Genomic DNA, 27,578 nt, shown 5'->3' on the forward strand with positions numbered 1-27,578 from the left:
AGGTTCTGTGTAACTCTACGTTCATTCACGTAAGTGACGGGACTCTTTTGACGGCAATGACTTACACCAGGGAACAAGACCAGAATCACATCTGGTATTTCTGCCTGACTAGGAGTTCATTCAAGGCAAGAAAATTGCATCATCCAGGAGGAATAAGTGAATCGGTTGTGGAAGAAACAGTCACTTTCAGGAAGGCAAACATAAAATCTCCAACACAGATACAAAAGGGCACCAGTGGTATTTGCCAGCCATGTATTCATTTTAAGTGGGTTCCCCCCGTTTGCTTTTTTGTGCTTTATTACAGGCTAGGAGGGGGTCAGCAAATCTCATTCAGGAGATACCAGAGATGCTTCCTGCTGTGTTTGAGACCCCCAGATAGCACCATTGTTCAAATACACAATGACCATAAAGAAATAAAGTCATTTTCTATCAGAAACCACATTTTCATTTCTTTGCTTCATCTGTCAGATTTCCAGATTTACATAACAAGTAGCTCCCAGTGACAGCGCTGAGCCTTTGTAAGAGCCAGGGATTCTTCATCCAGGCTGCAATAGGTCATTTTTCTCATCATCCAGGGAGTAATTGGTTTTATGTAAAACCAAACTGTGCAGGTAAAACCCCCTGGACATCATAATCATGATCCTAAAGGTGTACAGCGCTTCTCTTAGCAAATGATCCAGGGATGTTTTACAAGCTGAAACAGTCCCATCATATGGATGCAACCACCAGGACGGATGGCAGGGAGCTATTTCACAATGTACAATGGTGTTCTGAAGACCCAGCCAGGAAGCTAAGAAGAAACCATATGCAATTAAAGGTGCAAGGAAGGCTTACAGAGGCAGATGCTAAGATGTGTCATTACCAGGATGCGAGGACTAAAAAAACCCAGTTCAGCTAGAAGTGCCATGTGGGCTCAGTGACCCTGCTGGGCTGGGGTCTCACTTTTATATCTGCTTTAGGAAGATCAGCAATGAACTTCACACCGAGCTCTAGAGGAGGAGGAGGAATTTAGCATGCTCTGTACCCGCTTCTCTTCCTGCTCTTAAAAAAGCCGGCAGCTGCCTAAATCAAACATCAAGACGACTGCATTTTGTTCTCTGTTGCTTTATTACTATCCTACTACCTCCCTCCTTCATTTCCTCCCTTAGAAGATAGGTAATAGCTATGTTTCTCTCCCATCTTTCATCAGATACTCGGTAATTATCTGTTTGCCAGCTGCTGTAAGCTGCTTGAGGAAAGATGTGCAGAAGCTGGAGGCATGGCCATCTCCACCAAGCCTTAGGAAGACCCGCTTAGGGGACATCTTTGTGGAGCCATGTTGACATGGTACTTTTCACAAAGAGGATTTCAGTCTAGGAAAAAAACTACCTCATGTCTTAGTTACATGAAAGTCTCTACTAAATATCATTAGTGGTGCAGAAATATTGGGGTAGGTGCTATGAGCAGAAAAGTGATTTTCACCCTCCAGAGCAAGTGGGTTTCTAAGGCACCAGCTTCAACCTGATGCAATAGGCTTCCATTTTTACAGATGGGGAAAGGGAGAACGTTTGGCCCAAGGTCAGCTCTTATAATGGAGGAGTTCTTGCCTTGCGGCACCTCATTCATCTCATTTCATCAACCACTTAATCATCATTTAATCCAAGGATACTCATTCATTCTGGATTCTCACAGCCCTGCGGGGAGTCTTTCACAGTGTCATCTGAGATATTTAAAGCTGGGTGCCTGGCAAGGACAGCTCAGAGGATGGCATCAGTTGTCTGCATCAAGTTCCTTGACCCTTACTTAGAAGAGCTCCTTTGCACAAGGGGAAAAAATAGAAGAGTGCTAAATGGCCCTTATGAAGATGAAACAGCCCAACAGCAGCACATTCATTTACTTAGATCATCAGGGCCATCTCACTTGTGATCCTAAGCATGAGAGAGAGAAGTTAAATCTTCTCTGAAAACTTCTCTTAGAAGACTCGGTGAAGATCTGCAGCCTCCAGGGATTCATGCAGAGACAGACTCCCAAGAGGTTATATTTACATTCTAAAATAGCTCTGGTTGATTGGGTCAGTCCCTGTTTAATGACACACACTGATGGTTATTCAGGTTATTCTTGAAGCTTCTGGCACCAACTAGTCATTATAAAATGGAGCAGATTCATTAGCCCACAAGCAGGTTCAGGTCTCTCCAATACTTTGCCCAGCCTTTCACATTTTTAGAGGCTCTGGTGTGTGATAGGGAGAAGTTGCATGCATGGCTTTCTGCTCCTCATCTTTGTGCTTCAAATGATATGAAGGTGCAAAAAACCCAATCACAAGGGTCAACTTTATATAGAATAGATAGAAAAATAGTATAACAATTGACAAATTGAAAACAGTGCAAATCATGAAAGGAGAAACAGGGAAGAGTCTGATTGTTAGCCTGTAAGATAGAGTAATCATCCTAAAAATTGTGGAGATATATTCATGTTGCTAAGGCTCCTTTCAGACACCAGAGTCAATCCCTCATCTATAACCAAGAGAGCAATTTTAGAATTCAGCAAGATCAATCACAAAGCACCAGTGAAGTGGGAGAAAAGATTTTCCTGCAAGAGAGTGGATTGAAATTTCCAGAAGCTCAGTAGCAGCGGTTGTTCCTCAGCTGCACATGAGTAACCGGGTTCAGGCTTTCCTTCATTGTGCCATGGGCATTGAGACACAAAAGCAAACCCGGCACACAGAAGGACACGAGTTACCTTCACCTATAGCTCAGTTTGAAGCTTTTCCTCTCTTTTCATTAGCAAAAATCCTCTCATAAGATGTTCCTAGAAGCCTCTATTCACAGCCAGAAGAACAGGATAGAACATATTTGCAATAAAAGATGACCGTGACTATTTGTTATTTGCTCCAAAAGGGTCAAAAATGAGCTGCAAAATTGGCATGCTGTTTAGAGACTGGAAAAGCAACAGGACTATTGCAAATCACACTGGTGTCTAGGACAAAGTCATCCAGAGATGTGCTCCAGCCACACTCCCACCCTCAAACAACTCCACAAAACCAATTAAAAGGGCTGAGAAATTATCAGGACACGAAGTCCATGCGTATTTTTGGCTCCGACCAGCTTGACAGGGACAGTTTGAAGGACTTCGTGGAATGAGGGGCTAGAAAGCCTTATTCAAAGGTACAAAGGATTAGTTTATGGGACAGTAATTACTCTGAAGTAAATTGGGGTCTAGAAAGCCTGAATATCAGAGGTACAAAGGACTAGTTTATGGGACAGTAATTACTCTGAAGTAAAGGATGTTCATTTGAAGTTACTAGGGTTCAAGATATTTCATGACTCATCCTGCACCCCCTTTGCAATGATACCATTTCTAAGAGATAGATTCAAATTTACGCAAGTGATGCTGGCATAGGACAGAGAATATACTTTCTATGCTTTATGAGCATAAAGAGATCCATAAATTTTCAGTGAAAAAAAGTCATTACAAAGAGAAAAATATTTTAGCTGTCAATCTGACTGTCTAGTGCTAAGAGAATAACTCAACAGGATACAGGAGCCCTGCAGACCCAAGCACCATTGCTGGGTGCTCTGGGAGCAGCAGCTTGCAGGTCCCCACCAGCAATCATTGATGCTTTGCCTTCCCACAATGAATGTGTACAAATGGCACAGCCATGCCCCAACCAAGTCTGAAACAATGGGAAAGGACAAGGTGAGCACAGTGAGCCATGGGACAGGGCTCATCCCTTTGCACCATACAAATGACACTGCTCTACCTTCACCCCCTTGAACTGACTGTGGACCTGTGAGAAGCCAGTGGAACCTCTATCAGCAACTGCACCAATCAAGCCAGTTCCAAGCTGGTTGGGACTATTCTATACCGCAACACGGTCAGAAATCTTGGGGACTGATCTGAAACCCATTGAAGCCGGCACAAAAGTGTTAAGGATCTGTCACTTACATCAAATTGCTAAAATGTAGACACAAAACCTCTGCCTTTCCCGCTGGCAGAAGAAAAGACCCATTGCTTGACTCTCCTGATAAAGGAGCTACGTAGTGAGTCAGAATGGGTGTCAGTCACCATACCATCACAGGAGAGTGCGGTAAAGATGAACTTGTTGAAAAATATGCACAAGAGAAACATTTTTGAGCTGGAAAGAGGAAGATCCCTGGGAGCTCCCTCACCTTCCCATCACATCCTCATCTTTGTGCAGAACTCAACACAGCAAAGTCCTCAGAGATGAAGGCTCTGCCATCACGTACTCAGAACTTGTGCTACAGAAGCAGCAGCACCACACAACTATTGAGCCCAAACCATTATAACACCTTCAGAAGGGTCAAGTAAAGGGAAGAAAAACTAAAATCTCTGCCTAGATTTGCGCCAGAGTTGAATTCATCCGTCAATCACACAAACCAGACCAAGTCACCTGGGGTTTGCATCTCCCCTTTGGAGTAAGAAGCATTGAAGCATTAACATAAAACAACTGCAGTTTGCAGGGTCACATGGCTAAGAATGTGTTGCCTCTGCAAAGAAGGTCTCAAAAACAGCATTACACTTGCTGTTAAAACAAGATAGAGAACAGGATCCCACCTCAGCAAGAAAAGTGTAGCTATTTACTCCTAATGATTTCATTCCAAGAAAACTAGTTTGAATATCCTCTTAATGTTTCGGACAGCTTTCGCTATGCCTGCTAAGCACTCCTGCTTGAAACAAATATAATCGTAATTTAATTTTATATACACCAACAAAATGCAAATTACAGGAGCAATAGTCTGGAGTCTTCATCCTTTATCTCATCTGTATCCCAGTCTCCCCACTTGCAGACTAGGAATGTCTGCTCATGGATTTCCTTTTTTTTTTCCCCCTAGCACGCAGCCAAATAATTTATGCCACATTGTGCTGCTTTCCTCCAATATAAATAATGTTCACTTAACAGTGCATGCATTAGAGAACTACGTTTCCATTGAGTTGTCATTTCCAGAAATATTCTGCTTTTGGGCAGAAATTTTCCATTCTCGGTCTCGGCTGAAAGGCAATTTTTCTCCCCACTTATTTCCATCCTTTCGGTATGCGTTGCTCTTATTTTTAATTTTAAAGCCACAGCAATATGTCCCAGTAACGAAGGCAGTGAAAGCACAGACTTCTCCCCAACCTGTAACTATGGCTTAATTTGGAGACTATTTATAACCCTGGTGACAAACAGTTGCATTTTTGTGAGCGGGTCAGTGGCTTTACTCTGTGTCTTTCACTATCATGGGTACAAAGCACCAGGAATGGCACAGGGGAGATGACTCCGAAGCTCCCAAGATTTCCACCTTGTGGCAGATGGGAAAGCAAGGAGTTGACTATTGCCCAGGGAAACAGGCATCACATATTTTATCCTTTATCAGTTTAGCCTCGTTTGCCCAAATGAAGGTGGGGCAAAGAGTGGCGACAGACAGGGTTAATTTTCAGCACCACTCTATTCATAGAATCCCAGCCTGGTTTGGGTTGGAAAGGACCTTAAGATCATCCAGTTCCAACCCTCTGCCACAGGCAGGGACACCTTCCACTAGAGCAGCTTGCTCCAAGCCCGTGTCCAATCTGGCCTTGAACACTGCCAGGGATGGAGCATTCACAGCCTCCATGAGCAACCTGTTCCAGTGCCTCACCAACATCACAGTAAAGAATTTCTTTCTTATATCCAACCTTAATCTCCCCTGTTCCAGTTCGAACCCATCCCCCCTTGTCCTATCACTACAGTCCCTAATAAATATCCATGGGACATATTAATAGATGAATCTCTCCCCTCCTCTTGATGTCAGCTGGTCAAAAGAGTAAACTTCTAAGGCAACAACCTTGGATGTGCTTAACCTCTTAGGGGTTCCAACCAATCTTGAAGAGCTGTGTCTCAAGCTCGCATTGGATCATGCGATCCGAGAGCACCTGCCACCAGTGTGGCTGTGGACCCCAAAACACTGCAGTAGCAGTAGCAGGTGAAGAGCAGCATGTCTTGGTGCAGGTTTTCAGAGAGCATCAGCAGGGATGTGCCAGTGCCAGCCCACCCCATCCCCTCTGGTAGACGGGCGCCATCCAGCTCCCCTACGTTATGCCATGCAACTGACCCGCTTTTGTCCTGTTGAAACAAAAGGTCCCACAGTGGCCTTTGAGTCCCAGGGCACAATCCTGTCTACAACAGCTCTGGCCCAAACAGGACTCTGGGAAGCTCTTTCACCAGGTAGCTCACAGCTCCTGACCAGGGGCATAACCCAGGGGCTGAATAGGGGAAGAGGTGGAGAAAGGGGGAAGGTGAAGAATGTCTTCCCTTAAAAAGAAGTAAATAGAGTAAGTATGTTTAGTTCAGACAATTCAGCTGAATTAATTTCAATTTAGACAAGTGAAATGAAACCAGTTTCATAGAGAGCATTTTACTGAAAGTTTCCTTGAGTTCTTTCTTACTTTTTCCCTCCACAACAATTCACATGAACACCAACTGCTTTTGTCAGCTTAAATTAACATGAGAAACCCTCCTATCACACAAAGACACACTCAGTTTATGCTTGCTTTCTCCCCTGCTCCTCCTGGAAGGAGTACACTATCTAGGCCAGCAGCTTCATCCACTTTCCAGTCCTAAAAATAAATGGTGTTTGTTCCTTGCCCTTTTTGCTTCACAAGATCTCAGATGTTAAATATTCAAACAATCCACATATAGAAAACTGATTCATCTCAATTATTCTTGGACATTTTCTTACTAAAGTACACCCATACCAAGTAAAGAAGTAATATCACTACGGTTTTTTTTCCTCCACAGTACAGCTATACTACCAACAACTTTAAAAATCACTTTTCACTAACAGATGGCAAACAGGGCTAAATGATGGGATGAGTGGTAGAAGGTTTCAGATGAGCATTCAGTGCAAGCTGCAGAAACTGTCATCTTTAAGCTAAAACGTCCACTAAGACGTTCTTTACCACCATCACCTACGTGATTTTTTGCTTCCTGTATGTGTCTACGCATCATGAGATGAGAAGCACACAAAGTTACCAACAGACTTAAAGGCAAACACTCCCACCTCTTTGTATTGTTTAAAGTTTTCTGCTTTGAAGTGAAGTTTTCTGGGTGTCTGAGCATTCTTCAGTAACTGATGAAGTGGCAGAGCCCCTTCCTAAATCAAGGAGGGCTGTAAGAAAACTCTACTGACTTTATGAGAATCCCTAGAAATCTTTCATTTTGGATTGGTGCCCTGAAAATTGACAGGGAATGAGCCCCTACAGGAGAAACGAGCCTGTCACTGATCCCAAAAACATGCTTTGAAAGTATTAAGTGAAAATTAATGGTTACTTTTGTTTTTCATATTCTCATACTCCCCATTCTGCTGTAAAATAAGAAGCATCAAAGTCCATCTCACAGGGGTGTTGTGAAAATGAGTTAATGTTTGTGCAAAGCCCTCATACTATAGCAATGAGGTCCATAAAAAAAGGCCTAGAAGGAAATGAAGATTCCCATTTTCAGCCCACAGTTTGAATAGTGAGCTGTAAATAAGACCCAGTGCTGTGCGCTGAACAATAAAGATGGCAAACAACATTAGCACCATCCCTTCTGCAGCCTCAGACAGAGCCAGAGCCCAGCAGAGAAGCACAGGGGTGATCAAAGAGCAGCACGGTGCAGACACGCTGCCAGACGGGGTTAATTCCAACATTTCCCTATTTCCAACAAATTGCTTACTGAGCAGAAAATGGTTTTAGGGCACCAAGTCTGCCTTGAGAGAGGACAAATCAGCCTGGAGACATTCCATGTGGGGATTATCCCCACCGAGCATTTGTGTGCTCCCAGAAAGGCTGTCCCCTCCCCATTCATAACACTGGTGCAGCTAGGTTGAGGAAGCGAGAAGCCTTCATCTCTACCATGCTGTGTCCCACAGGCACTGAGAGCAAACAGAGCCGTGACACCACCCATCGCATGCTGCACACACGTTGTAAAAGGCTCCAGGGCCAGGTGTGTTATGGAGATGCAAGTTAATATTCGATAGAGTAAGGAGACCATCTGTACGCAGCAGCACAGCATGTACCATCACACCCAGCACCCGGGCCGATGCTCACCCATTCCTTGCACTCCATCACAGGCATCTCCCACCCCTCAGCTGATGAGGACAAGCAATGGCTTTCCATCAGGAATGGGCAGAAGGTGGCTTGAAGCTGGCCAGCTCCTCAGGAGATGAAGATCCATAATGCATCAAACCACCCTAAAGACCTCAGCTTTGGTGTGTGACCCTTAAATTAACCCAAGCAGGTTGAAATCCAGTTTATACAGGCTGGGCCATCACTCCAAACAGCAAGCACAGAGCAAACTGGGAGACTTATTAACAGAGAAGACATGTCAGCAAAAGACTGCATCTTTAAGGATGCTCAGGCTGTCTGCTGGCCCCCATCTGCCCAGGAACAGAGTATCACAGCTGCACGAGGGGAATTTTTTGCTGACTAACTCTTGCTGAATTCCCACACACACAGTCCCCCCAGATTTAGGTCAACCACAACACTTGAGTAGCTCATGCCAAGTTTGCCAAAACGTTTGCTTGAAGGAAGGGAACATGGAGAACATCTTGTATGTCAACACTGTTCAATCGAAACCTTTCGAGTCTGGCCTTTTCTTCTTGGAAAGATGTTCCATTTTAATTTCCCAGATAAAACTGCAGTTATTGAGAATGTTAAAAGCTTACAAAATTTTCTTAATCCAGATAAGACAAAAACGTTACTCCTCATTTTATCCAATTGTCTTGTCTTTTTAATCTGCTTTTCATCTGAAACTTGGTTCTTTCAGTGCTCATGCATAGCATAGAACAATTTCCTTGATTTTTCAGAGCTACAAGCAAGCCAAAATAACAGCTATTTGGACAACCACAGCAGTTACACCACATACATTTCCATACCTATCAGACAGCTAAATGTAACTGCTTAATTATGGGGGGAGAACAGTGCAACAGTAAGAAAGGCACCTGGCAGCAACTAACCATCTCTCTTTGCTCTGGGAGCAACACTGGATCCCTCTGAATAGTCTCTTCATCCTTTCATTTACCTGCTCAGTGCTGGAACAGGATGTCAGATCTCAGTCTGTACATTTTGTCCCCATCTTAAATCTACATTTGAAGAGCTACAATCAGTCTAAAAAGGAGGAATCCGAGAGGTTTAATTACTTTTCTCCATGTTCGAGAGGCGCTCTCAAGTATAACCGGGGTTCCTGGAATTGCAGCCCAGTGCCAGGGAGAAAATTAACAGCAGGAGACAGGCTAAAAAAATCCCCCAGCTCCCGGATATCTGCCTGAACCACAGCGCGTTTCCAGGAACGCTGCACTGTTCGTCTGGCTGGGGCTAGTCTCAAGCAACACCCCTTCCATCTCCCTGCTGCAAGGTTACTCTCCTCTTGAGCTCAGGGATTTAGTGATCCTCCTCACATACACACACAGACCGGCCTTGAGGCCGGATGAGGTGGGAAGTGGCAAGAGGTGGGTTTTGCGCCACTGAATTTGCTTTAATCAGAGCACAAGGGAAGAGGATCTGCATCCAGCTCAGACTGCAGCTTAGCTCCCGGCACTGCAGGAGCCGGCTACCTAACGCCTGAGCTGCAGCAACACTGTTTGGGTGTCATGCAAGGCAGGCACAGTTATCCAGACTCGAGTTCCAAAAGCAAAGCCTGAACCTTTTGGTAGTCATCATCTCCATGAAGTCACCTCTCCAGAGTCTAGCGCACGCCAAGCCCCAGGTGACCCACAGGCTGCACGAGGAGGCAGGCAGCAGTGCCAAGGGAGGGCAGAGAGCCCAAGAAGTTCACATGCCATCTTAGATCTCAGCCCTGAGAGATGAAAGGTGATAACACACTGCCTGAAGCCCTTTCACGGGATGCAGCTCTGTTGAAGGGTACCAGATCTACCTGTTTTCTACCTGTCGCCCTACATCAATGCTTTAACTAAGGCAGTGGATGCATCTTTTTAGCTGTACCTTGGAAGTCCTTCAGTCAAGGCACATGAGCAACCATGTGTGTCCTCACCCCATTTCTGCCAGTGTTTTGGTTGTTTTCGTTTTGCTCAAGCCCCTCATTCCTAAACAGGAAAGCAGACGTAAGTATGACCCATAGTTCCTGGGGAGGATGAGCATATAGTAACAGCCACTAATTTCCTACGAGCAAGAGGCAGTACTCAAGACTCGTAGGCTTTCCCTACACCTCACAGAGACACCCATACACTGCCTAACACTTAGCTCAAACACCACGGGACTCTGCCTCGTGCCTGAGTCCCTCAGACCACTTGCTTGCAGCTGAGCTGCCCACACACCGTTTGGAAACACTGGCACAAGGCAGCTGGATTGCACAGATCCCTTCCTACAACCATTCCTGTGAAAAAAGCAAGGAGTCTCAAAGTACGATGGGAAGTGCCCAGCAGGGATGTACACAAAGGCCTTGTCTGTATTCTGGTGAAGATGCTCTGTCCCTCTCCCTTCACTCAAGTCACTGTGGCTCCTTCCCAGCCCTGTCTCAATCCAGCCATCCCACTGCCACCACGCTCCATGTAAAGAGCTTTCCCCAGTATATTCACTGCAATCCCAGCTTCAATCATGCTTCCTACATGAGCAGCAGAGCCAAAGCAACACCGCCACTGCCAGAAATGAGCTACATGGGGAGGCAAAGGGGTCTCTGGCCCCTCCAGCAGAGCCCTGGGCACCCATTGTATCACACCCCATGGAAGCAACAGGGCAGGTTGTTCTCTCAGTCCCTCCATCATACAAGGTCCTGATCAGCCTCACAATGAGGTGTCCACATGGTTCACCTTCCCATGCCATGCACGCTGCCTGCACCACTTCCACAAGGACATCAAGCCTCACTCTTTTGCAATCCTCTTTCCCCAGGTAAGGATCCTCTTTCACAAACTGCATTTGTTCCAATCCTCTCATACCTCTGGAGCGTCAGGCTGGGGAGATACCACCCCATAATGTCCAAAAGAGCTTGTTCACAAACCTCTCAGAAGTTGTTGTCAGTTTTCCCTTACTGGAGGATACAATTATTAAAGATGCTCCAACACATTCATCCTCTCAACACTCTTACACAGTTGGGCAATGCTGCTATTTCCCATATGGGGCCAAGTGACACAGCCTGTGCTGGCAGTCATGCATTAAAGCTTATCTCCATTCACCCCACTTAGCATCCAGCCACTGGATAGTCCTTTTGCTCAGGACCAGAGAGCACAGACCATTTGCCACACAATGACATAAGCTCATGGACACACCGCAATGTCAGTAGCAAGGAGTATCAGACATGCTAAGGTGTCAGGTATCTGCTGTGCAGTCAGAGTTGGATGACCAAGGCCTGAAGGAGCTCCTAGAGCTGTTAGTGGTGCTGGGGTAATTTCAAGCAAGCACCCAACTGCATTGTTGGGGCATCATTTGAAACAAGGCAAGTTTCAAATGGCAGTGGATTCACAGCATGGTGTAGGTCATTTGCCACTGGTTCCTCACCAGCTAGGCCAGCTCCTCCAGAACTGATGAAAACAAAGATCTGGTTTGGTCCATACACATGGCTGGAAAGATCAAGCAGAGCAAATGTCTGCAGCACCAAGGGCCATGTTTTGCAAAGTCACTTTTCTTGATCCTGTCCATATTTCAGAACATCTCCAACTAAGCCCCATTAATGTAATTGATTTTTAATGGCATTCTCAAAGAAACGATGTGAGGATTTTAACAAGCTATTAGATAGAAATTAAACCTCACCCAAACCTTCCTCCTGAGGAACAAAGGCTTCCAAAGATGAAGGGGGGCTGTTCCGTTCCTGCTAATGGACAAGGAGGTATTACAGTGGCCTGGGGAAAAGGGACACTGATTCCCCATTTCTACCTCACACAACATTGATCCTACCACTACTAGAGACAAAAGGTTTGTAATTACAAGGGAAGGGTTTTTCATCCTTCCCATACAAACAAGACCAGAGGGCAGCTCTAGAGGGACCAGAAGCAGAAATACTATTTGATGAGCTGGAGGTCTTTCAGGTTTCAAAGGGAAGAAAATAACATATAGGTCCTGCTTGCTTTTGTTCTCTGGGCTCCTTCGTGCCAGGCAGCATTGGTCTTATTCCTCAGCTCAGGCCTCTGAAACCCAAGCAGCTTAATCTGGCAAGTGGTTATAGTTGATGGTTCCAGCAGTGCTGCTTTCCCAGCAACAAGTGAGGCTTGTGCAGCAGTAAAACATGACAGCCTCCATCCTCTTGTGGAAAGAGGCACCAGGCAAGGACTTCAGCTTCTGCCTTTTATCCATTCCCTGTATGCACCATGAGCCGTATCTTCTCAGCTACCCATGGTTCAAACAATCTAAAGCCAGGATGCTACCCTGAAGACTGACTTTGCCATGGATGACATCCTTCTTTCCCAATTCAGCCACTTCTGCTCCAGCAACAGCAAAGCCACTCCTTTTTTTTATTCTCTAGCGAATCAGTGACAATACTTCTGGACATTTTGACTCAAAGGATGTCACCTCCCCCAAAGGTCCAATCTTTCCTCAGGTTAAAATCTGACAGACACCCACATTTGCAACTTCCCCTGTGTGGCACGCCATCGTTTTGACACATTCCCCGTGGTACACGAACACTGAGCTCCATGCAAGATTCTCCCACTCACTGTGAGTGAGCATCTGCATTTCTAGAAGATTATGCTGTTACCATCTATTTTACTTCTGATTCAAATTCTCCTCACTTGATTTCAACATTTTTAAAGACTTATTTTTACTTCTTTTGAGACATTTTAAACTCATTTCTTTTCAATACTGTCACCCAGCCATTTTCACTAGTACATTACAAATCTGGGCAGCATTTCATCTTCATTTTTGAAGAGGTAGAAACGTGGACACAAACCAGAAAAGCAGAGGCCTAAAATCCTTTATTAGCCAATGACATGGGGAGAAGAGAAAAACAGGACACCCAAATCCCACTCTATTGCTCAATCTGCTAGCCAAGAGAACTGAAACTGTATTATCCTGAATCAGTCTCATACACAGCATTGTCTGCTGCTATAGACTCATGTTCTTTCAGACATTCCAATTAAAGCAAGAAAATTGGATCATGCTGAGCTTCCTTTGTACTTTTCACCTCTTGTGAAAGCCAGGGGTTACCACAGTTTTATACCTGTTATAATTAGCTTTAATGTTGTAACCAGAGAGGGTAAAGAATAGTGGTTTTTATTAGAAGACTCAGTGGACCATGGAGTGCTCTTACTTTTTCCACAACTAGCAGCCAAGTTTGGTATTTCCAGATCTTCCTACATTGTACCTAACCAATTTCAGTACTTTACTCATTACTAGAGGAAAAAGAAGTTAAAACTGCGCAACAAGTTCAGGATTCATCCATCCAGTCCAGGCTGAGACAAAAGTTTGATCACGGAACTTCAGGAATTTGCAGTGCTTCTGCCCAAGAAGTGGGTAAACAAGGCTGGGATTTGGCATCAGAAGACAAGAAAGGTGAAACTTTTCATTACAGCACGTTTCTCAAGGTAGAGGTAATCTGCATAGGTCAGTGATGAGGATGTTATCGGCTGTTTATGGACTGATAAAGCATCACTTACTTGAAGCACATGATTATGAGCTTCTAAGAAGAATGGGATTAAAAAGACATTTCAGGGGTTTGCTAGACTTCAGTCTTTGTCCTGTAGCAATAGCAGCTAGGGTACAACAGCACACGTATTTACCAAACCAAGACCTGAGGCTTTTGTGTTGTCTTTTCCCTGGACCTACTTCTGATGAACATCAAGAGAGCTGCTACCAATCTACCACCAAACACACCAGCCAACACTGCACATTCCTTCATGGTGCAGAAATAGCTCACTGCCGCTTTACACAGCTTTTGACTGCCACCCTTCACCCCATACTGGAGGTCAGGAAAGCAGCAGAGATTTGTCTTTGGCATTGGGAGACACGTTTGTTAATACTCCTACGCAACGTGGGAACTTTCATGCCCAACTTCTGGCAGCTGGATGTGCTTTCAGGTCTTACTGAAGCCTCATTCAGGACAGGGCCACCCTCTGACATGATAATTTCACCCTTCAGAATCTTCTTCCATGTTCCAAATCCTGCAAAGACTGGAGACCACAGCTGAGGAGATACCTCTCCTCCCAAAGCAAGGCTAAGGGGATGTTCAACCATGGAAAGAGAGCAGTAACACTTCAGCAGCACCTAGCTTGATGGTGCCAGACCTCACTCCTCTACAAAACCAGAACATCATTATCAAAGTGACATTTATATTATTAGAAACCACCTTGGATTCATTTTAAATGAGTGACAGTTTTCAAACCCAGCTCTTTCCCTGAAGCTTAGGCTTGCAGCCTTTGAGGGCACATTTAACACTGCACTGGAGTATTGAAGTTTCTCTCTAAGCTGCAGCACAGCCTGCAACAAGACATTTGATCTTTAAATCAGACATCAAGTGATGGAATACCACTACTCCTACTGATATTGTTTCATGTAGAAAAAGACAAAGTTTAGCCTTGGCATATACTGCTGTATTTCACTGTAACAGACTGAATGGCTGCTCTGGAGTCATGTCTCCAGCATGATTCAGAAGAAATTACAAGATAAAGAAAAGGACAATTATGAAACAGCCTGTTCACATTTCCACCTCACTTATTTCAGGGAACACCAGGAAAAGGACCTAATCATCCTCCTTCAAAATCCATTTCCCCTCTGGTGAATCTGTAGATGATCTCTAGGCTCTTTTGGTTTCAAGATCCAAAACAGACCATTTCAGCTGAAGCAAATTCTTGCTGAGTTCCATGAGTTAATTACATTTCCATTAGTAAAGAAGTTCTAAAACTTCAATTTCTTTACTCATGCTTTTTGAATCTTGCCAAAATAGATAAACATGATTTCCTCTTTTTTCTTTATCAGTCTCACCCTTATGAGACTTCCCTTTTAATTTTAACTCTCTCAGCCTTTTCATTTCTCCTTAAATGGACATTTCTTCAAGCCTTTAATCATTTCCACAGCCTTCCTCCTAAACTCTTATGCCCAAACTTTATTCAAGGATGATGGTTCAGGATGTTTGAGATGAGAAACCAAGCCAAAAAGCAGTCCAATCTTCCTCTTTTTTTTAATGGAAAATAAGCTCAGAGCTCCAATTTAAGTTCTTTTAAGTTCTCTTTGAACCAGAACCAAGCTGCATCCAACTAAGTATTTCTGGTTATCAGTTTAGTTCAAGAGCTCTTCAGGACAGGGACATTTTGTAGCTGAAAGTCTTAGTCTCCTCCAAATAGCTCATTTCTGTCCTTCACTCCATTACTTCTACATCTCCCCATGGATCATCAACGTGCTCTTAAACTCTTAGTCTGACATGGGGTGTTTCCTGTTTTGCAGACCCTTAAAGGGAATTTTTACATGTTTAATGATGCAAAGGAGAGAAGTCAGCTTCAGCCTTTCTCCAGAAGGGTCCGTGAGGAACAATAGTCTCAGTGAAGCGCCTCTCCAACCTCTACTTCTGATCTTTTCCTTGCCTAAATACCACACAGGCCAACAGGAACTGACTTTACTGAGCCAGCAGCTAAACTCATTATTGGCTAAAACCTGGGGTTTAACTCAGGAGTGACCTGAACTTCTTGCTCCAGAGGGATGCTTTTAAAAGTCTTCAGCTGATCAAGAGAGCCACCTACACATACACACCCTCCCCTGTAGCCAGCTTTTGAAACCAAGGCATCTTCTTCAGCACTAACACGGGAAAAACCTGACCTGTTTCCTCAATATCCTGCCCTGAGATCCCTGAGCACATATATTCAGACAAAAGAAAGATGATTTTGCTGACCTCCAGCATACACGAAAATGGAGGACGGAGGAGACACAAAGCCTTATATTCATTATCAGCCATTGATTTACCTAATACTGGCCAAGTCAGGAAGGAAAGATCTCTCATATGCATTTGAAGAACACTTTTTAGGCGGCCATGCTCCTTTGTGAGGATCAGGACGCTACAGGTTTGACATGTGCCATACATAGGGAGCAGGCCTCCTTTCTCAGCCTAAGCTGCCAGGCTTCCCCATGGCACAAAAGCAGCCTTCCCATGCAGCCAGGGGTTGACAAAAAGTACACTCTGCTCCATCCATCCTGCAGAACTCATTCACAGACAATCCCTTCCCTCTACGCCAATTCAGTCAGATCCTTCAACGCAGAGATGTCAAGCAAAGAGTCTAACCTTGGTGTCAAAATGCATCTCCAGGGATCCAAATGCCAGGTGCTGATGCTAAAGCTTTGGTTACCTATACAGAGACCTTGAGCCACTCATCCTCCTGGTTCCACTGAAGCCTTGCCCAGGCCAGAACATCCCAAACACCTTGTTACTGGTTCAGCAAGAACAAAACAGAAGATCAATTTTCCACCCCCACTAAGGTTCCCTGATGTTTTCGAGAGCCCTGAGAAAGGCAATGGTCCCAAAGCACCCAAAATATTTGGGATGAGTTGCGGATCCAGGGATGCATGTGCTAATGTGACACTGTTGCTCCTGGCACTCGGGATTAGATTACAATTAAAACTAGGCTAATTTTCTAAATCCTCCTTCTTTTTAACAATAGCAGCCAGGTTCTTATCATCTCAGATGAGCAGGCACTTTGCTGTCAAAAGCTGGCCCCTTGGGAATTGGGACACAGCAGCAGAAGCAACATTTGAGAAACAGGAGCCTGAGAAATCCTGCCCACTCCTCCTCATCTAATCATGAGACAGCACTCAACACCACACAGAGGACTTGAAGGCTTTGGGGTTGTTTAAAACAGAGAAGCAGTGAGAAAATGAACATTAAAGCACTTCATAGCTGCAATTTTATTTGTTCTTCTGCTTTTAAATTCCTAGCGTTCACACCCAGCTATAACAGCAGATAGGTGTACAACGCTTTCCGCCTTTAGAAAAGAGCAGTCAAGCAGATGCTCACACTATACAATTGCTAGGGCAGGATCAGACATTAAAAGCAGATCACAAGGTCCAGAGTCCTCTTCTCAACCTGCCATCGCCACAATTGCCTTTGCATGGTACATCTGGTTCCCTCACAAGAGACAAGATTTCCCTGTCACCAGCCTCATTTTGAGAGCCATAAAAAGCTAAAAATACTCTCTGGACTAATGATCCTACCTGGCTTTGATAGAGCCCTGCCTGTGAGGAGGAAGCATTCCTCCCTTTCACTTGGGATGGCCACTTTTACTTTACAGCTGCCCAATGGCCCATGGGCCAGGGAGATGCAAGTACCCTCAGATGGTGTCTGACACTCTCCTCTGTGAACAAAAAGCTTCAAAGCAGCACAAACAGACACAAAATATGGGAAGCAGCACAAGATGGAAATTTGAAGAAATACTTTTGCTTCCTCTCTCTTGGGACAAAAGCTATTTTTCCATGCCTCAACTTTGTGGCTTCTTGTCGCACAGTACCATCATTTATCACTTCACAGACCAGGTATTCAATACCTTGCAGTCACTTTTAGTAACGTAAGAGAGAAGCACATCAATCTCATTATCTATTTGCCTTTGAGAAGTACTCTGACCTGGAACGTTCGGTTTGCCACAACCAGAGCAAAGCCATGCTCCAAGGATAACTTCAGCCAGCGAAGGGCTGTCCCCACCTGCGGGTCCTCTGAGAGTCTGTAACCATCTGTAGCCTTCCTCTAAGCACAGCCCGGAGTCCTCCTCTGCTCAAGAAAGTCTCCTTCTAATTTAGCAGCCAGCCACACAATTACACACCCACCTGCTTAACTCAACCTGCCTCTCCCACCCGCACCAAAATCAGTGCACAGAAGCCACTACAAGTGACAACAGAAGACGTGAGCCCTGATTAACACTCCAGCAGTCTCAGCATGACCTGGGACCCCCTTTGATAGGTGAAACAAGCCCAGAGGGAAAGCAAGCTCCAGTCACAAAGATCCTGATGCCCCACTGGGCAAAACTGGTTGTCATAGCACATTAAAGGGAACAGGGACATCTGCCAAGGTGGGATTAGAGCCCAAAATTCCTTCCTCCCTGTCCAGCATCATCTCCTTTGAAGGAAACTGCTTTTTCAGCTCCCCAAGAGCCCAGATGGCCAAGGGACAGAAAATAGAAGAACTTCAAACTATTTTTGACTGTTGAAACTGAGACCTCACACACCCTCTTCCTTTCCAGTTACTAACCACTCATTTTCTCTGCCTCAAAAAAGCCTGGTTACTTGCCTTCCTCCGTTACTGCCCCCATACACCAGCCAGATTGCCAGTTAACACTTGCATTCAGGAAAGCAGGTAAATTCCCTTTGCCTTCTCCATTTTTTTTATCTGATTTAATTGCAGAAGGTACCTTTAGCTTCTGAGCCAGCAAGTCTCTATCCATCACTGAAGCATAAAAGAAACTGAAAACAAAGATGAGCTCCATTAAAATCTATAGAGGCTTTGCTCTTGGCATGACTCATGCACAGTGCTAATAGCAATCAGCCTTAGTCCATCACCACCCATACTGTACAAAGAGGCTTACTTGTTTTCCTTGTGACAACTAATCAAGATGAAGCTTGTCTCTCAAAGTATCCATTTTCCCAACTCCTGTTGCAGCCCAGCTTTGCTTTCTAGCACAAAAGTGCCAGAAGTTCCATGTCATAAAAGCAGAGAGAAACCTGCATTTCCCTACTCCGGTGTTCCCCAGGGTCTAGATCGAAAGCTTTTAAACAAATCATTGAGCCCACTGGCTGAAGTGATGCCAGCAGGGCATCCAAAGGGTTTTATTCCATTTTGATTTTGCTTTTCTGATTATTTTCCTGTATAGTTATTTGCAGGTGGCAAGATTGAGATGTTTTGGGGATCACACAAGAACCAGTCGCACAGGATCACATAATTCAGACATCCTAATTTGAGATTTTGAATGCACAGGAACATGCATGTGGAGAAAAAAATGCTAGAGACTACAGGCATCTATGTCTTTTATTTAATAATCCCAGCCCTCAACCAGATATCAACTTCTAAAATACCCCTGTGGTCACATCTCACCCCATCTAGGAGGTACGTCCACGCTGAATTGAAAAATAAGAGTCCCATAGAGGGCCCAAGAGGCCCTCTGCTGCACAGAGCAGGCTGGATGGTTCCTTTGCCTCCCCCTTTGACAGTCAGCACTGCAAGCAAGGCTGCTGCTGCTCCTCATACACTGTACCAGGAATAGCATCTCAGACTGCCCACATACTAAGATGATCCTGGTAACTAGCAAAGCTAACATCAAGGATGAACAGGTCTTTATTATGCTACTAAATGAGTTACCTTCCAATTTATTAGCATTACCAGGAGCTAGGAGCACGTTTCTCAGTCATCCAGACAATCAAGATAATTCTAGCTTTTGTAATTTGTTCCCGACAGCTTGAGACATCAGTAACAGCACAGAGACTTTGTGCACATCACTTGGCAGCTCCGGGCCTGGCACACACTGTCTCTGCCAGTCCCACCCAGAGATCCAGGCAACTGATCCAACTGGCTCAAGAAGCTACCAGGACTCTTCGAGAGTGTTTAGGCCAGGCTGATTGAAAGCAAAAAATCCTAACTCTGCTCATAAAGAGCAGAGCATGATCCCTGCAAGTGCTCTAGTTATTTATACCAGGCTTTAGCAACTCTTGGTGCTGGACAAACACTGCACATGGTTGTGGTCACTGCCTCCAAGAGGATATGATAGAACTAGGAAAGGACCAGAGCAACAGCATAGACCAGTGGTGCACAGAAAGCCTCTTGGGTTAAAGGATTTTGGGCAGCATAAATCTCTGATTGGGGAAATGCTGGAGATTCATAAACACCATAAGTATGCAGGAAAAGGAACGACTGTTCTCCAGATCTTACTATACAAAACCTAGAAAGGACCAATGGAAATCTCGGGTAGCTAGTGATGATAAAAGGGACAAGCAGCACCTTTTCTTGTGGTATGTAATTAAAACATGAAACATTACCCAGGATATGATGAAGCCAGAGGTGTCAATAGGCCCAAAAACACAACCAAGGAGGACAGCCCTTTGGTCCACACAGTTTAAAAGCCATCAGACCCATACTTTGTTCTCAAAAATCTCTAGACACCTGAATTTCAGATATCAGGAGGGTAAGGACTGGTTTATCCATGCCTTGATCTCCATTCTTCTCCTTAGCAGTCACCAGCTCCAGCTAGAGAAGAGGTTTGTAGTCTAATCCAGAAGAACAGTCCTTCAGGCCCAGGACACCAGGAGAAATCTTCCCATGAACTCAAACACAGACAGGTCTGAACCTCAAGGCCTTGAATTCAGCCTCATAGCTCCATTCACTGCCCTCTGAGGGGGTTGGGTGTAGGGTGGACCTTGTTCCCAAGATTTCTGAGGTTTCCACCCAAGACAGGTTGCAGCAACATAATAAGAAGTCCCTTTGCTCCTACCTTGGGAATACTGCATTGAGAACATATAGTCCCAAGCCAGTTGAGAAACTGCACTTTTGTGTGATTTAGAGCTGCTAATGGGTGATGTCATCACTGGAGTGAATGCAACCCCATAGAAATGTGAGAAGAAAGTGAATAGGAGCTCTAAAATATACTTGTCTTCACAATGGCAACAGGCACATCGCAGCGGGGTGGCTTTCCTTGATACTCATCTACAACTGGAGGAGTTTGCAAGAAACAACTGAAAAAAATGACAAAGAAAATCTTTCAAGGAGCAGCAATCTATTATTTTCCATGGCCTTTATGAACAGCGGATGAGCATGCTTCCTGGAAAGTAAAGAAGAGACGCTCCACGGCATTGCTGTGAAGAGAAACTGAGCGAGTGTTTTCTGGAACAGCAAACCAAGCCCTTCTGGGCCACTATCTGTTAGGTTCAAGCTTAGCTCAATAGGATATTGATCCTGGCTGCGTATAACACAGCCCTGATTCATTCTCAATTTAACAAGTTCTACTGCCTGATTTTTGACAAACAAAATGTCCATCATTGCAAGTAAATTAAAAATACGTTTATCAGCAATGCCAGTGTGCAGGCAACGAGTAGCATAAAAAGAGGGTTGGGAAAAACAGGAGGAAACGGGTACTGCATGATCACTGTAATATTTACATAAGGGTAAGTTCAAGAAATGCAGAGCCTTCCCCCACAGCCTCCTCCAAAACACACCCAGACACTGGCTGGCCTTCTTCCTATGGAAACAGTTAAAGGGAGCAAAAGCTGCTCTTGGCTTTCACGGGGTTTAGCTACAAGCTGAAAATGAGATCAGATTTTCTGACATTCACCATTTACCTAAATACAAACGTGCACTCAACAGGATTAGCAGGTACACAACTCTGCGTGTGGTATCATGAGCTGCATTCTCATGATCTTTCGTGCCTACACATTAAAAAAGAGAAATCAAAATCCCTCTGTAACATTGAAGATCAATGCAAAACTGAGCTTAAGAACCAAATGCTCAGCACTGCCTGGGAAACATGAAGTAACATTTTCAAGCAGAAATCTTGCACATATGGCAAAGGGAAGCTTTGGATAGAGTAGTAAAATGGTATTTCAAAAACTGATGTGCTACCTATCTATATTTATAAGAACATATTAAGTACTAGTTCAGCACTGTCCTGTTTTATTATTCCAGAATAAATTACAGAACCTGCCTGATCTTTTTTTGAAACACACAGATCTGAGTCTGTCTTCCACAGAAATGAAATCTAAGGTCCCACTTGTGCCACCACCTCAAACCCTGTCCCTGGAGAAACAGTTGGGTTTGTCAGGAGTAAATGTTCTTCTTCAGCAGTCTCAATATGGAATGCCAGGATCATGTCTGTCTCCAATAATCAGCCTTGCTCAGCCTTCCCCTTGTTAGCTGAGCCAAGCAATAGGCAGATGAAAAGGTTCCCAGCCAGTGAAGGAAGCCCAATGAATAGGAGCTCCTGCTTTCTAACACAGACCCATGGCAACACAGGAGTGAGCTAAGAACATAATAAGGATCTAGGAAATTCAGAGCAAAACACAACAGGCTACAGAGAAAACACTGAGAAAACACTAATTCCATTCACCGTGTGAAGCTGCAGATCTTTCAGTGTTATTTCTCCACTATAGGTCCGTCCACCTCATTACTGCGTTTGGAAATACAGCCCCAGACTCAGGAAAGCATTTATCTAACCAAGCACATGAGTAACCCTGTTATTTTCAGTAGCCCCACACACACACTCCCCAGACACCAGAAACTGGGCACAAACTCAAGTGTCTTGTAAATCCAGCCCTTGAATTATAGGATTAGAGGTCTGTGATTTCCTCAGTGGAGATGAGTCTTGGACTTAATGTCAGCCAGTTCACGCTTTGCCTTCCCTGCATTGCCTGCCTGGTGGGAAGTCCATGTACAAGACAATTTCAATACAGCCCAGCTAGCATCACCATTGGAAACCAGCAGCTTTGACGTTAACAGGACTGTACTTCAAAAGACTACGCATGTTTGCAGATGGCAACAGGGTTCCTATTCCAGCTGCCTAATGAAGCTGATAGTCCACAATTATGCTCTGAGATCAAACAGCTCTGCAAGCAGCACTCACAATAAAACCAGCACCAGTAAATGCTGGTGTCACACATAGAAGCATCACACACTCAGTTGTGATTCCACAAGCATGGGACATAAAGGAGGTTTCAGCTACTCTTGCAAAACTTTTACCGTCTCAGTCATAGCAAGGCAGTTCAAAAGCCATATATCTATTTTAATTCCTGACCTGTCTTTATGCAAAAAAATCCAACACATGCCTAAACAAATATCAATATGGCTGTAATTCAGAAAGCTTTTACGTATAGTCTTAACTTTCCGTACAGAACCACTGGAGTCAGCTGAATTCAAGCGTGTACTTGAATGCTCTGCTGAAGGATAAATCAAGTCACATGCTAAAGTCCTTTCTAGAATCAGGGCCTTGGCTTTCTTCTATTTAGTTGTTTTTAAACATGCAAAAGGGCATAGTGCTCACTAGGAATCAGAACATATCATTGGTGCGAGTAATTGTAGCATCTGTGCTAATTCTCTTTTCATCCTGGTACCCCCTATGCTTCCAAGCATGTAAATCTGATTCTCCTTGTGACTCCACTGAAGTTTCTATTGATTAAACACCCAGCCTCAGCAGCAGGAGAATCAAGCCCTGCATATTTATTTTCTTCCTCTCAATACAGAAAGAATTCCTTTTGGCCTCTCAACTGCTCTATCACAGGGTACACTGACTGCAAATAGAAATACAGTGATAATGTATCTAATGAATACGCTTATATATGTACACAAGAATTTTCCTAACAGCATCTTACTCTACACCACTAACCAGACCAAAGAACAGAGATGTCCAGTGCACACAGTAGCAGAGACGTGTGAAATGAGTTTGTATTAATAACAAGAGCCAGATTGCAGTTTTCTGGGGGAAAAACCAACTGAAATCCTTCCAAGATGAAGGCTGCAAGATCAGGACCTCACACAGACCTTTGGAACATTTCCTTTGGAGCTTTAAAGCACAATTTGTAGACCGTGTTACTTAATGTTTGTGTTTTCATTACCCACTAGCATTACACTGTATTTATATAAGCAGATATGAAAACTGTTGCAATGCATAACAGAGTAATATTGTAAGCATTTCCAAGAAAGAAATTAGGGATATCATTTCAAGCCAGTTTACCAAACGCACAGGTAGCATTTTCAGCTCCATCTGTAAGACATACACCCTCTCTGAATTAGTTTTAGAAAAGGGTTTTTTTATAGAAGACCAAAGTCATTCTTGCACAAACTCCACCGATTTCAGAGTTGTAACAGCTTAAAAATGGGATGCATTTAATTTAACTCACTCCATGCTGACTTCTAAAGTCATCCTGTAAAGTCAGAAGACAGATTGATTTAAATCATGTTCAAGTACCCAGCGGCAATTAGAACCTGCAAAGCTGGAGCAATGCTGGTAAACATCCAGACAAGATGCACGACAGCATATATACAAATAACTATCCTTCAAACCTCCTTGCAGTTGGTTCAAACAACATTTTAAAGTGACTCATTCAGCACAATAGCCATTGTTTGAAAACAGTACGGTCAAAATGCAGTTTTCTTGTAGTTTCACTAAAATCACTGCCATCCCAACCCGTAGTTGAAAAAAGCCAACAGAAATCCAAGCAAGAGTCCCCCTGAAACCCGGAGCAGGAGGAGGTCACTTACCCTGTGAGGACCACAACAAAATCCATCACGTTCCAACCGTTTCGGAGGTAAGAGCCTTTATGAAAAACAAACCCCAGAGCGATGATTTTTATACCAGCTTCAAAGCAAAATATTCCAATAAAGTACGGCTCAGTGTCATCCTGAAAAAGAATAAAACCCAAAGGTGTCAAGGAGATACCTACAGTTCCGCACTGATAGCAAGAGTCATACAAACAACTACATGCGCTAACTTCCTGCCCTTTTCAGCTCTCTGAACAGAGGTGAAACCAAAAGATTTTGATTTACTGGAACTAAACAGAGAGAAGAATCTTGTTACTGTTTCTCTGTAGCGATAGGACAAGGGGTGATGGTTTAAACTTAAACAGGCGAAGCTCAGGTTAGGTGTAAGAGGGTAGTGAGGTGTTGAAACAGGTTTTCCAATCAAGTGGCGAGTGCTCCATCCCCAGCAGTATTCAAGGACAGGTTGGACAGAGCCTTGAGTGACATGGTCTAGTGTAAGGCATTCCTGCTCATGGCAGGACATTGGAACTGGATGATCTTAAGGTCCTTTCCAACCCTTACTATTCTATGACGGTAAATTTGCTTTTTCACATTTTTCACAACTCTATTTGCCTTTATTCTGATTGTTTCACCCCTCTCTATCTTTACTCAATATTCTGGAGTGAATTTTAATACTCAAATTTTGCTCTAAGGGTATATTTACACTTGAAATAATATATTTCTGTACTTAGTGACATGGAAGAAAACATGTGCTTTACAATTCATCCAGGAACCTAAAACAAGAGGATATCTTGGGGAATAGCAGTCAGCACAGCCAGCTTGCAAACACTGGCAGGGAATTATTTATTTATCATTTATTCCATCAGTTCTTCCTTCACTTCCCTTCTTTCTCCTCCATTTTCTGAATTTCCATAGCTGCAGTGTCATCTGTTTTCCTTTCACTGTGTATCTGATTCAGGGAGAAATCCCCATTCACTTCCATTAACAGCAGATGCATCAGGTTTGTGTCTCAGGCCCTTGGTGCAGACTAAAGCAGACCACGGGATCACAAATTCAAAAGAATCAAGTTTAGTCTCTATGGATTTACTAGACCATTTTTTCATCTGTGGCACCAGATCCTTATTATTCTACTTTATTATAAGAGCTTCAACACAAAAGCAATGCCAAATGGAAGCATTCACATTTGGAAGGAAGATGCGGGCTAGAAATGGGAACAAAGCAAGAGGTGAAAGGAATGGGCATCAATTTCAACAAAATATTACTTAGCTCTGGCACCTGGAACCAATTTCCAAGTGTGCCTTAGATCCCTGATTTCAGCTGAAGGCAATGGAAGTAAAGCAGCCCTACCTTAAAGGAAGCAAGTTCCCAAATGAAGAGATTAGAAATCTTTGTTACAGTGGCTTTGGCATTTCAGGCCATCAGAGTTGGGCTGCTCTTTGATACACAGTTGTTTACATTTTGCAATTCTACTAATGACAAAGGTGATTTTAGTTCTTCTATACGGAAAGAACATGAATGTTGAATCTTGAGACCACAGAGCGAAGAATTGGTTTTGATATAAAAATTTATTTTACAAGCATGGCAACACTTGCTAAACTCCGACCCAGCACTAGCAGACAGCCCTGTGCTTTAAGCATGGCACTTCTTACAGAAAGCCAGGTTTTTCCCACCTAGAAGACTAATATAATAGCATACCCCTCCAGAAGAGGCTTACACGCTTAGCGCATCAATGTATACCCAACTCGGCAAGTCAACCACAAAGCACTAACCACTGAAGGTGCCTCCAAACTGTTGGAAATTACTGCTTCTAAACAAGCTCTCCCATCAGTTTTGTTCCCTGCCCCACATCCCTACACACCTCGGTGACGCCAGCTCCTCTATACACTTCATCTGTCAGCCTATATCATCCTCATTCCTCTCCACCTTTCCTTACCTCACAGCCCAGAAACTCTACTTTCCATTCCCCTATGGCCAAGCAAGATGATCAGTCACCTTCAGATCACACACACCCTATCTGGCAAGTGAATGTTGAGCTCACATTGTAGGCTTTTGGCTGAAATGGAGGGACAAAAAAACAAACCCAAAAGTATCTTCTCTTCCAGCCAGAGCTGTTTCCACAAATGGCAGCACCTCCAGGCTCTCTACTCATCCACAAACCCTGCTCAGAAGATACAGAGGTTATCACTGACAGGCTGAGAAAGACCAACTACCCATCTCAGTGCTATTTACCCACAGGAAAAGAGGAACCAGGCAAGGCCATCAGACCTTTTATGACCTTCAACAGAAATCCTACAATAAGAGTCTGCCTCAAGCAGTTTCTTCATAACACAAACTAGAGGCATCCCAGGACTCCAACCCAGTACAGGAAACAGGGAAGAAGAAAGGGGTCAGAAATCAACATGTGTGATTTCAGTACTTTACTGTTCCTCTGCTTTCCCCCATACACACAGGAGCAATTTAATAGCCTTATCTGCCTACTCTGCAACCCCATAACACCTTCTAGTTCAACAAGCATATTAAATCTTTGCAAACAAAGACCTCCCAAACCATCCTCTGCTTCCTTCCCACAACTACTAGTATGCCTCTAAAAATAGCTCTTCTAACACATACAAAAAATATACCTTCACCCACCTACACCTCCTTTCATTACTCCCTCACTTCCTGGAAGCCTTATATCAACTCTGCTCCCAGTCGTTTGCTCAATCTAGGTCAGGTGCCTTGTGATTACAGCTCCCAGTTTTAAAGAGCCAGGCGTCAGGTACTCAAGGGTTTGGTAGAATATATTCCACCCAAAGCTAGGACTCCACAAGAGCTCTTAGGAAGTGGGTTGAAGAAGGTCTTGTCAGCTTCTAGCTAAGCAGGAAGGCTCACAGATGGGCTTGAGTATTATTACAAAGAAAAAATGTCATCTATAGGGTTGGGGAAATACGAGGTGATAGAAAGAGGGTCTTTTCTAAAGCCTGTCTAAATTTACACTAATTCAGCCTAAGAACCAGGGCAGTAACAACAGGATGAAAGACAAACTTTATGCTCCATTACGTAGTGGGCCCTGATGCTGAAAAAAGGGGGTTGCATGACTTGTGTGATGGAGGGAACTGAGGGCAAGGACATAGGGGACATTGCTGCCAGGTCAGCAATCCTGCTGCCAGGACATCCTGCAGCCCTCTTCAGACGGGAGGCTGAGTTGCTGCTTTGGGTTCAAGAGTCGGAAATCAGGTGATAATGAATATCAGTGTGCGTACTTGGAAGGAAGGAGGAGAAGCTGGGCAGCAGCCAGAGCTGTGCCAGCAGGTTGTTTGCTGTGGACACAGCAAAGCTTGAGGCTGGGCCAAACACACATTTAATCAATATGTTTCAGATCAGAAACAACTTCTGAGTCTGGAAAGTCATTACTATTCCTAGTCTACGTCCTAGTGTCTTTCATTGGCCTTTGATGTGACAGCCTTTATAGGTTTGGGTGTGTAAGGCATTGCTCCTACAAAAGTTAATAGGA

General features: G+C 44.1%; 1 protein-coding gene across 1 annotated transcript in view; it reads right to left on the reverse strand.

Annotated features, from left to right (window-relative positions):
• The window catches only part of LOC308227697 (voltage-dependent N-type calcium channel subunit alpha-1B-like), a gene marked incomplete at both ends in the record, with an annotated part of 292,188 nt that overhangs the window by 258,836 nt on the left and 5,774 nt on the right, over positions 1–27,578 (reverse strand). Inside the window, one exon of the mRNA XM_080630487.1 lies at positions 24,086–24,225. Within this exon, the coding sequence (XP_080486613.1) occupies positions 24,086–24,225 (140 nt within the window). The remainder of the gene's footprint in view (positions 1–24,085; positions 24,226–27,578) is intronic.

Source organism: Psittacula echo (genome assembly GCF_963264785.1).
Source record: "Psittacula echo genome assembly, chromosome: 16".
In the NCBI taxonomy this organism is placed as follows: Eukaryota; Metazoa; Chordata; class Aves; order Psittaciformes; family Psittacidae; genus Psittacula; species Psittacula echo.